The sequence below is a fragment of the Furipterus horrens genome, unplaced genomic scaffold (genome assembly GCF_987537825.1).
Source record: "Furipterus horrens unplaced genomic scaffold, mFurHor1.1.pri manual_scaffold_1, whole genome shotgun sequence".
Lineage (NCBI taxonomy): Eukaryota > Metazoa > Chordata > Mammalia > Chiroptera > Furipteridae > Furipterus > Furipterus horrens.
In genome coordinates, this window is record NW_028327171.1 from 120,136,792 (window position 1) to 120,148,969 (window position 12,178).

The following is a 12,178-nucleotide window of genomic DNA, read 5'->3' on the forward strand; positions in this document are numbered from 1 at the left end:
AGCTTTGAGCTTCTAGTTTATTCCCATAGGGAAGATGACTTTGTTTAGAAGCCAGCTTGTCTTCTCTCACAGAAACAGTAAGGAAATTTACCTGCTAGCTTAGCAGATTGCTGAGTTGGCGCTGGGTTTCTTGTGGGCATCAACAGCGATGATAGCTGACTCTCACCTTGTGCCTGCCAAGTCCGGCACTGTTCTCTGCACTTTGCATTTGTTGACTCATTTATTCATGACAACATCCCTGTGGGATAAGGACAGTTATCCTGCCTTTAACCGGTCCAAGGGCACTCAGTGATCTTACTCCAGAAGCCAGGATTTTAACTCACTATTCTGCCTCTCATGTTTCTTTAAGAGTATTCTAGAATCAGGCAGAAAGTAGAACAAAGGGACTCTTGGCTCATTGAAACATGAAAGTGGCTAGAATACTTATTGCTTTAAAAATAAACTCAGATCTGATGAACCTGCCATGTTAAAGCAGGTAGAAACCCCCAAGCTCTGGCAGAATAGGCAAGGGTGGGAGACAGGGGCCTCAACTCCCATGGGGTGGAGGTTGGGCCTTAGAGATCATCTCCGTGAAGAGGAGCCTACTCCAGAGACTGTCTGTAGGAGAAGTGTATCAGCCTGGAGTTATCAGGAGCCCTGGCAGTGGTGTGATTTAAAAAGCATGAAGCTAAAAGCACCTGACCTTGATTCTTGTGAAAGAAGGAATCAGCAGGTGGTGCCCCATTTATTTTCAAATAGAGCTCTTCCTTTGACAGAGTTGGTGAGCATCACAGTGTAAGCCTTGATTCCCAGAGTTCTGAGCAAAGCTGGCTTTGCCTGCCTTGGTCCAGAGCACAGCTTGTAGGACCCTGAGCGCTATTGACACTTCAGGCCACTTTGCATGGGGGGTTGTCCTGTGCATTGTAGGAAATTTAGTAGCATCCCTGAGTGCCACCTATAGATTTCAATAGTGCACCCTACCCCTCAGATGTGATTCACTAAAGTCACCACACATGACCTGATACCCCCCGGGGGACAAAATGGCCCCTGGTTAAGAACCAGTCTCCTTGCAAACAGAAATAAGCATTGACATTGGAAGATGTGATTGAAGCCGATGTAGAAAAGTGATGATTTGTGACTACTGCTCCTGATTCCATTTTCAGTTTCTCCTTTCCTTCTCCGCTCCTACAAGCCACCTCATTGATACCGTTCCTAATCACCTTCTGAAAGTACTGAGCCAAGAGTCACAGCAGTGTGCCAAGCCAGGAACCCTCCTAACCTTGCCTCCATCAGAGATATAGGTGGTTCCTGGCCACAGTGAAGACCTAGAAGACCTGTAAGACAGTATTCACAAAGAAAGTTAGATTTATAAAATAGAAAATTCAACCACAATAAATATTAGTCAGACCTCAGTTTCATCTCGCACTTTTCACTGTCCTGTCATCTCGTTTGACCCTTCTGACAAAGAACTAAGAAAATACAGGTGTTTTCTCATCTCTGTTTTGTAGTCAACCCTGTTGCTGCCCTTCTCAATGGTGGCCCTGGGTCCAGAGCCCACATCCTGATCATGAACCAGTACATCCCCCTCCCCCAGTTATTATACAGCTTCAGTTAGCAGATTTAGGGGCCTGACCTTAACACCTTTCTAGTGTGGTCACCCAATTCATCTAGCCATTACAGTGTTTAGGTGTGATAACTCTGGTATGTAAATATGAACTTCGTAGGCTCAAATACACATCTCCTAAAACAATTAACCCCATCCCCTTCATAAAAAAGAGTAGCTGATAGAACATGGTGCTAAATCAATCTCCTAGACTCAAAAAGAACCAAGTCGTAGCTTCCTGATTCTCTGTGTAACCAGACCTATCAGAACTGTCTACTTAACTGAGGTTTAAAAAATGATACCAGGTTCTGTAGAGAAAGGCCTGATGCAAGGACAGGGAAGGAACCTGTGGGTACATTTTGAGAAATGTTCCATTGCCGTGGCAGCAACACTAGCTTTGGGATCAGACAACTTGCCTTCTGGTTTCTGACCCCTACTTACTAGCTCTATGACCCTGAGTGAGCTTTCCGTTATCTTCTTTTTCTCAGGTTTTCTTTTTTTTTTTTTTTTTTTTTTTTACTGTGGTAAAATATACGTAACAAAATTTACCATCTTAAGTGAACAGAGCCCTGACACTAAGTGCATTCATACTGCTGTGCAGGCATTGCCACCATCCATCTCCAGAGCTCTTCATCTTGTAAAACTGGAATTCTACCCATTACAGTAACTCCCCACTCCCCTCTCCTGCCGCCCCTGAGAGCCACCATTCTTCTTTATGAATTTGACTACTCAGGTACCTCATAAAAGTGGAATCATACAATGTCTGTCTTTTTGTGACTGGTTTATTTTGTAGCGTGTGTCAGAATTTACTTGCTTTTTTAAGGCTGAGGAATAATATTCCATTTGTTGTACATAGAACATTTTACTTATTCATTTCTTGGTAATACACACTTGGGTTGTTTACACCTTTTGACTATTGTGAATAATGCTGCTATGAACGTGGGTGTATAAATATCTCTTTGAGACCCTACTTTCAATTCTTTTGGGTATATATCAGGAGTGGAATTACTAGATCATGATACCTGCCAGACTTTTTTTCCCACAGTGGCTGCACCATTTTACATTCCCACCAGCAGCATACAAGGGTTCCAGGTTCTCCACATCCTCGCAAACCCTTGTTATTTTCTCTTTCTGATAGTAGTCATCCTAACAGCTACTATGAGGTTGTATCTCATTGTTTTGATTTGCATTTTCTTATTTTGTTTTATTTTTTAATTCTCACTCAAGGATATTTTGTTTGAGAGCGAAAGAAGACAACGATGTGGGGGTGGGGTGGGAGAAGAAACAGGTGGGGGAAGAGAAACAGATCAGTTCCCTCCCTTATGCATCCTGACCAGGGATCAAACCTTCAACTTAGGCATGTGCCCTGGCTGGGGATCAAACCTGCAACCTTTTTGGTTTATGGGACGACACTTGAACCAATTGAGTCAACCAGCCAGGGCTGATTTGCATTTTGTTATGATTGCTGCACTGAGAATCTTTTTTTATATGCTTCTTGGCCACTTGTCTATCTTCTTTGGAGAAATGTCTATTCAGGTTCTGCCCTTTTTTGATTTGAGTTGTTTGTTTTTTTGTTGTTGAGTTTCAGAAGTTCACTGTATATTCTGGTATTTTTTGTTGTTGTCGCTGTTCCTTTTGTGTCATATCCAAAAAATCATTCCAAATTCAGTGTTGTGAAGCTTTTGCCCTATGTTTTCTTCTAAGAGTTTTATAATTTTAGTTCTTACATTTTGAGTTAATTTTTGTGTAGGTGTTAGGTAAGGGTCCAACTTCATTTTTTTTTTTGTGGGATATTCAGTTTTCTCAATACCGTTTGTTGAAAAGACTGCCCTTTTTGTTGTTGTTGTTGTTGTTGTTGTTGTTGTTGAATGGTCTTGGCACCCTTGTCAAATCATTTGACCACATATGTGAGAATTTATTTCTGGGCTCTCTGTTCTGCTTTATATGTCTATTTTTCTGACAGTAGCATACTGTTTGTTTTGATTACTGTAGCTTTGTAGTAAATGTTGAAATTGGAAGTGTGAGTCCTTCGAGTTTGTTCTTTTTCTAGATTATTTCGCTATTTGAGGTCTGTTGAGATTCCATGTGAATTTAGGATTGATTTTTCATTTCTGCAAAAACCTCATTGGGATTTCAGTAGAGATTTTATTGACTGTAATAGCTGCGTGGGTAGTATTGACATACTAACAATATTGTCTTCCAATCCATGAATGTTGGATATCTTTTTACTTACATGTCTGATTACTTTGAGCAACATTTTATCATTTTCACTGTACAAGTCTTTCACATTCTAGGTTTAGTTAGTTCCTAAGTATTATATTCTTTTTGATGATTTTAAAAATGGAAATGTTTTCTTGATGTTCTGTTCATTGTTATCGTATAGAAACGGAACTGCTTTTTCTCATTGATTTTTGTATCCTGCTCATTTTGTTGAATTTACTAGTCTTAATGTTTTTTTGCGTATATGTGTGGAATCTTTTGGATTAATATAAGATCATCTCCAAAGATGATTTTACTTCTCCTTTCCAGTGTGAATGCCTTTTATTTCTTTTCCTGACTAATTGCTCTGGATAAAACTCGCAGTACTATATTGAGCAGAATTGGTAAAAGGCATCCTTGTCTTGTTCCTATTTATAAATAAAAAGCTTTGTCTTTTCCACGGAGCATAATGTTCACTGTGGGCTTTTCATATAAAGCTTTGGATATGTTGAGGTAGTTTCCTTCTATTTTTAATTTGTTGAATATTTTTATCATGAAAATATATTGAATTTTGTGAATTAGTTTTTCTCCATCAATTGAGATCATCATGTGTTTTTCTTCTTCATTCTGTTAATATGTATAATATCGATAAATTTTCCTATGTTGAACCATCCTTGCATTTCAGAAATATATTACACTTGGTTATAGTGTATAACCTTTTTAATATGCTGTTGAAAATGGTTTGTTAGTCTTCCTTGAAGATTTTTGCGTCACTGTTCATAAGGGATGTGTAGTCTTGTAATGCCTTTGTCTGGCTTTAGTATCAGGACAGTGTTGACCTCATACCATAAGTTTGAAAGTTCTTTTCTCTTTAGTTTTCTGGAAATATTTGAGGAGGATTGTGTTAGTTTCCTAAATGTTTGATAGAACATTTCAAAGTGAAGCTATCTGGTCCAAGGCTTTTATTTGTCAGTAGATTTTTTTATTACAAGTTAATCTCCTTATAGTTATAGATCTGTACAGTCATTCTCTTTGTGATTCTGTCTTGGTAGGTTTTTTTTCTAGGAAATTGTCCATTTCATCTAGTTATCTTAATTTGTTGGTGTACTGTTATTTATAGTATTCTCTTACAATCTTTTGATTTCTGTAGAATCAGTAGTCATGTCTGTTAGGTCCAGCAAGAGTGAGAGGAGAAACAATGGACCATGAGTCTAAAAAAGATTTATTTGGCCAGCTGCACAAGTGGGCTGAGACCCAGAGTTGTCATCAAGGAACAAAGAAAGGCAGGAGTTTTTAAAGGGGTAAGGGGGAAGGGAATTGAAAGAACTCTCTGTTGATGGCTTTGGGGAAGTTGGCCCTGGGAACAGAGGCTTACTAAAACAGAAAAGTTACTAAGTTTTTGCCAACAGGCTAAGATATCTTTGAAGGACACAGGCAGTCACTGGCATCAGCTGTTAACTGCGGGGGCAGCAAATTTATTGGGGTTAGGCAGTCCCTAATACCAGCAGTTACTGTGGGGGCTTGCTAAAACCAGATCTGGATTCCCAGAACTCAGGTCTTATGCCTAAGAATGTCCACACATTGATTTCTGATTTAAGTAATTTGAGTATTCTTTTTTTTTTTCTTAGCTTAGCTACAGGTTTGTCCATTTTGTTAATTTTTTTTTTTTTTTTTTTTTTTGAAGAATCAACTTTGGGTTCATTGATTTTTCTCTTTTTGTTTCATTTATTTTTGTTCTAATATTTAATATTTATTATTTATTATTTCCTTCATTCAGCTAGCTTTGGGATTAGTTTATTCTTTTTCTAGTTTCTTAAGATGTAAAATTATGTTTTTGATATGGGATCTTTTTTAATATAAGCATTTACAGCTGTAAATATCCCTCTCTGCACTGCTTTTGTTGCATCTGATAAGTTTTGGTATGTTGTGTTTTTATTTCATTTCTTTCAAGATATTTTCTAATTACCTATGTGATTTCTTCTTTGACCCATTTGTTGTTTTTAAAGTGTATTGTTCAATTTCTACAGATTGGGGATTTTTATTTTTAAGTTTTCTTTTTGTTATTGATTTCTAACTTCATTCATTTTGGCCAGCAAAGATCCTTTGTATGATATTTATCTTTTACAATCTGTTGAGGCCCTGGCCTGGTACCTCAGTTGGCTGGAGAATTATCCCAATATGCCAAGGTTGTGCGTTCAGTCCCCAGCCAGGGCACATACAGGAATCAACCAATGAATAGATAAATAAGTGGAAAAACAAATCAATGTTTTGACAGATAGATAGATAAAATCTGTTGATTTAATTTGTGTCCTAACATATTGTCTATCCTGGAGAATTTCCTATGTGCACTTGAAAGGAATGTGTATTCTCTTGATGAGTAGAATGTTCTATATGGCTGTTAAATCTAATTGGCTTATTGTTCAAGTCTTTTATTTCCTTGCTTACTTTTCTTTCTGATTCTTTCCATTATTAAGAGTGGGGTATTGAAATCTCCAACAATTATTGTAAAACCGTTTCTCCCTTCAGTTCTGTCAATTTTTGCTTTATATATTTTGATGTCATGTTATTAGGTGCATAAACATTTATAATTGTTATGTTTTTGCTGTATTGATCTTCTGTTAATATATAATGTCCTCCTTTGTCTCCTGTAACCTTTTTTGACTTAAAGTCTATTTCATCTGATATTAGTATAACTACCCCTGTGCTCTTGGTTACTGTTTGTGTGGAATATCTTTTTCAATCTATTTAAGTCTTTGGATCTAAAGTGAGTTTTTTTGTAGATAGCATGTAGTTGAATCATGTTTTTTTCTATCCGTTCTGCCAATCTCTGTCCTTTGTTTGGAGAGTTTAACCCATTTACAGTTAAAGTAACTACTGAAAAAGGAAAGAGACCTCTATCATTTTGGTATTTGTTTTCTGTATGACTTAAAGCTTTTATTGTCCTTCATTTTCTGTCAGTTTTGTTGTTGTTGTTTTTTTCAAATAACATTTGGTTTCATTGACTTTTTTTTTCCTTTATTTTTTCTGTTTAGTTATTTCTGCTCTGTCTTTTTTTTTTTTTTTTGTACTGAAATCTTTTAATTCCCTTCTCAAGGCCTTCTGTGTATATTCTGCAGCTGTTTTCATTGTGGTTACTTGGGGTTACATTTGACATTCTAAAGTTATAAGTCTAATTCGAATTTATACCATCTTATGAGCATGTTTTCTAATCCCCAGCTTTTTCATTTGTAAAATACCTGTTTTACCTACCTCAAAGGATTTTTGTAAGGCTCAAATATGATAATCAATGTAAAAGCTCCTTGTGGACTGTTAAACATGTACACATCATTAACTATTGTTATCTTTTCCTTGTATTTACAGTTGTATTCTAGGCTTGACTGGGTGCATACATCAGTGGTTCTGAGTTGTAAATAAGTATAATAATATTTAGTAACTCACTTTTAAGTCGCCTTTCATAGAAATATAACTGTTGTCTTCTAGATAATTTTTTCTTTTTAAAAAACTCTTTGATTCAACAAATATGTGTTAGGACCCTACTTGCTTCACTACACCATGCCAAGGCGTGTGGGAAAAGCAAAAACTCATTCTGTCCTGAAGTAGCATAAAATACAGCTGGGGAACAGGAGTGGTACACAAGGAAACATACAGTACCCAAGCGTGACCAGCATGTGACAGTTGGGCCCTAGGCCCATTGGAGCAGGAGAAAAGGGGGAGACTTCTTAGGGAAAGTGGTACCAAACAGGGCTGGGCTTGGCAGAATGGGAGCAAGATGCATAGGAGGGAAGAAGGCATAAGCACCGAAGGAAGAATGTGAGTGACTTGGGTGGGAATAGGAGAGGGATGCTCAGAGGACACATTTGTTTGAACAGGGAGCTACAGAAGTCACCTTGGAAGGTGAGGCTTAGAAAATGTTTTGCCTGAGGTCACATAACTAGTTAGTGTGGAGCTGGTTCTAGAGCTCTGCTGGATCTGTTGAGCCTCGGGCCAGTGTTTTGTCTGTGGTGCCAGGGTTTCCCTCGAACCTAGTTGGCCCTGGAAGTATCACACTGAGCTTCAGAGCATTCAAATCCTTGTGTAAAATGATGGCACTTTCATCATGGCACTGACATTATTTTAAAAGTTTTAAGATTTTAAAAGGGTGGGGAATGTAAATTAACATGACATAGTGCACTGCAGATGAAGACTAAGACAGCACTGCAGGTACTGGCATAGGGAGATATCAGAGATGGACTGTTGAATAAAAGCAGCAAGCTCACTGCAGACTCCCTTTGTGGAAAAGCCTACAACATGACTATATTTTAGTCTTTGCACTCATATATGACAGCACCTGGGGCAGAGGGAGGGGGAGACTTCACCTCTGTCAGGAGCTCTGTTTAGTTGCTCTTCCTGTTCCCACTGGTCATCAGAGGGTCCTTCTTTTTCAAGGGTCACACACACCACCCTGAGCACCTCTTCATGGGCCCCTGGAGGTCTGCTTCACCCCCCCCCCCCCCCCGGGCTGCCTGATAATTGTCTCAGCGACACAGCCTTTTAGAGCCAGGCAGGTAAAAAGGCTGTGGATAGGAAATATTTTATAATTCCCTTACCCTTACAAGCTGTGTGTTACATCAATTTTTATGGGCATTCTGCTTATGTAAAAGCTGTTTATTAATGATTTGGAAGATCATCAGCATAACATTATTTTAGTGGCATTACACAGTCTTTAAAAGCCAACTGTGTTGCATGCTCTTTTTCTTATCTTGAGGGCTCAAGGGGACTTAAGTTAAAAGCAGATGAGGCCTCAGCTAGGAAAGCCCTTTCATTGTAAAGCTCTGCGCCCACAGGAAGGGCTGCAATTTAGTGACACAGTGTCTGGTATCAGGGAGGTCTAATCTTGACGGAAAGAGCGAGAACACTGCTACCTGTAGCATGAGGTGGTATATGCTATTGCAGTGAGGTTAAGAGTACCACAGGAGTGGAAAGGAAGGAATGACTGCATCCAAATGAGCAGCTCAGACAGCTACCAGGAGGTGGCCTTTAAGATAGGTCTCAGATGTCACAGTGCTTCAGCTGGTTTCAGTAGCAGAAATGGGGGTGGAAACAGAAGGTATTCCAGGTGGAAGGAACAGCTTCAGCAGAGGTGTGAAGGGTAGAAAACTGGACCTCTAACCTTGGCTTAGCTACTTTATCCCTATGGAGCATGGGCTCCACCCTGCTTTTCCTGCTAGCTTGAATGGAGCCATCAGCTGCAGTCGCCCTGAAATGTGTGGGTCTGCTCTTCGTGTACCTTTCACCAGGGAGCCCTTCCTTTTCTAATAACCCACTGCGTTGCTCTCTCCTAGACTCTGGCCTCCTTCCTGTATCTGTGGCCCTGGTGGGTGTGCTGGATGGGAGTAGACACTCAGTAAATATTTGCATAATGTATTTTTCAACTAAGTGACGTGCTGTTTTCTTATTGTCACTGGGTTTTTTGTTTTCCTGTTTTCTGCTTCCTGATTGCTTTTCCTCCTGCTAATCTAATTTATCTTCTCCTTGCAGATGAAGCTACTAAACTTATATATAAAGAGGGCCCAGACCACGAACAGCAACAGCAGTTCCTCCTCCGACGTCTCCACACATAGCTAATGGCAACGCCAGAGTCTCTGTGTAGCCCTAGAACAATCAGTGGTGCCTCTCAGAGACCTTTCCCTCCCTTCCCCTTCCTAGGCTGCCCATTTGGGACAAGGAGGCCCGCAAATATTTATTACAATCAGTATTTTGGTCCCTTCCAGCTTTTGTGTATAATCTTACTGGTATTGAATGTAAAGGAAGCAAGGCCTGTTTTGCAGTCTTCATACAAAACAAAAGGAATAAGAAATGAAGAGCCATACATTTCTTCTACAGCCTGCTGAGATCATAAAACCATGGGTGTGGGTGCAGTGTTTAAAAGCAGAGCCCTCTAGCCAATACTTAATAGGAAGTAGCATTTTCCTCTTCAGTTAACAGAGTTGAGAGTGTGTTGTGTTTCTCTTTCATCTTAGCCTACTTGGTTCTGGATGTAGCCTGTGTGGGGCAGGTGACCCCCTCCCCTTTTTCACAGCTGACACCGTGGAAGTGTTGGTTGTTCATCTCTAAATTGTATTTTGAGATCTACTAAGAATGTGAGTCCCATCCTGGCAAGAAATGGAGAATAGACTGAAGGCTGACTGCCCTCACTTTAGTTTATTAGTCAGGCATCCCTGCCGTCTCCTTCCAGGACGGGCTCCCACCCATGAACAGTGCTGTGTTGCTGTCCTCACCACAGAGCTGCCAGTCAGAGGACTTCCTCAAGTTTCTATCCAAACACAAAAATCACAGGATATTTATACCCTCAGTTAAGGGTGCCTAGAATGGCCTTTCATGAAGCATAGGAGATATGAGAAGTAGTTGGTTTTACTACTAAGGTCTTGGGGAAACACTATGTTAATAGGGCTTCCCTCACAACCCTGGTTCTTGGTTATCTGACCTGGCATCATCTTCTTTCCTCTCTAACCTTTGCTTTTTAAGCTGCTCTATTCTAAAATCTTTTCACTTTCACTTAATTTGGTAAATGGCAACTATAATACCATCTCAATTTTCACTTCTCTGTTTCATTTGGGATTAAGATCAAAGAAAAATCTAAAGAGGCAAGGTATCAGAATTTTGTTTTTTAATTTTATAGACTAAAGTACTTCCTTGATCATCTCTTGAAATAATCGTTGTTTAAGGGAAAAGTAATTATGGTGAGTGATAAATTGCTGAAAAATATTATTTGAAATACAATTTTAGAGTCTGTTTCCTTTTCAGTAACTACCCATTTTTTAAAGTTTCTTGAGGGTTTGATTGCTTCAAAGTAATTATTGATTTAAAGTCTGGTTAAATAAATTTTGAGAAAATTTTTAATGCCCGATGGAAATCCTTAATGCAATCATGAAGATTCCTGTGTCTTTTACTATTCTTTTTTAGAGCTTCTCAACTAAACTGGTTTTTACATGAAGAAAATCCCTATTCTGGTGTTACTTTTCTGTGAGGTGTTTGCTGTTGCAGCGCAGCGCCCCTTCATCTGCCAGCAGTGACAAGCAGAGGCCGTTACGGTTCTCGCCGTGTCCTCTCATTGCTCTGCTGTGCAAACGTGGGTTCTGGCTAGGTTATCTGTGAGTTCTTTTACGCCTGATGCATTGGGAAAGACTTCTGTCCTTCAACTCTGTGACTCAGAGGTCATCATAGCGCCTGCCCGTAGTTGGGAAGAATCTTGGACATTGTCGACTGTCCTTGTAGTACTCACAAAGGGCTCGCCTTGAATGTCACTTGCCCTCAGTCCCCTTACTTAGAGAGAGATACAATCACTCACAGGCCCCTTGGCCTCAGTCAAACTGCTGCCTGCCACTAAGGAGATTCGCATGCCGCCGCCACCTCACAGGGAGAGAGGCCACGCCCTCCACCCTCGGAATCCTGACAGCTGCAGCTCCCTGGCCACTTCCTTGCAAGGCTCCTGTCCGCCTGAGACAACAGGACACAAAAAGCAAAGCACCCCACGTTGGGTTTGCCTCCTCTGTTTACCTGACTGTCCAGGGCCCACAGAAACCCACCTGCACCCACCGCTGGGGCTGGATCATCTGGTTCTTCTTCTTCAAGCTGCTTCCTTCCCTCGGGGCCATAGTGTCCCGCAGGCTGAGGGCAAGGCGCGCGCAGGTCCTCGGTACACCGTGTGCGCCCGGGCCTAGTGCCCGTCACTCGCTTACCAACACCCTGTGCAGGCAATGCGACAGACTTTTGTCTCATCTTTTTCTTTTCCCGCTGCCCTTTATTTATCAAACATAATACACATCAAAGAACAGCAAATAAAACCTTTGTAGGTCCTACAGGACTTTGCTAACAATGATATTTGGAAATAAAAAAAAAATGCTCTGAAAAATATCAGCCACCAAAACAGTTTTGTCAGCACTGTGTTTACACGCATGGTTCCCATACCCCAGTTTGAGTTTTTGTTTTTTGTTTTGGGGGTGTTTTGGGGGTTTTGGTTTTTGTTTTTTTCACATTACATCCATATCTGTATTTATATCTTATTTGTTTCACTTTCAAGTGTACCATGGCAAATGTACAGATTTTTTTTGTTAATAATGTGCTAGGATTTGCTAAAAAAGAAAACAAACAAACAAAAAAACAACCCTTTTGAGTTTTCCCTAGAATAAATAAAACTTAATTCAGTTTCCTGCCTTGGCACAGTGTTTTTCATTACCATGTTCTCTAGATAGCTTATCCCATCTCCCTGACATCAGAGCGTACCCACATCTATAAAGAACCTGAGGGGACTACATCAGGGGGGCTCTTCTGACTGAAACAGGTCCAACCCTAGGGAACTGTCCCACCAGACCGGGGTGCTGGGTGCTGCTATGTGCAACATGGGGTGGAAGGGTTGGG

General features: G+C 40.2%; 1 protein-coding gene across 20 annotated transcripts in view; it reads left to right on the forward strand.

Moving 5' to 3' along the window:
- CLASP1 (cytoplasmic linker associated protein 1) overlaps positions 1–11,977 on the forward strand; it is a 336,932-nt gene extending 324,955 nt beyond the window's left edge. For all 20 annotated transcript variants that reach the window (XM_090279150.1, XM_090279145.1, XM_090279172.1 and 17 more), the window contains one exon: positions 9,299–11,977. In XM_090279150.1, coding sequence (XP_090135276.1) covers positions 9,299–9,385 — 87 coding nt within the window. In that variant the 3' untranslated portion in view covers positions 9,386–11,977. The remainder of the gene's footprint in view (positions 1–9,298) is intronic.
- Positions 11,978–12,178: the final 201 nt, after the last annotated feature.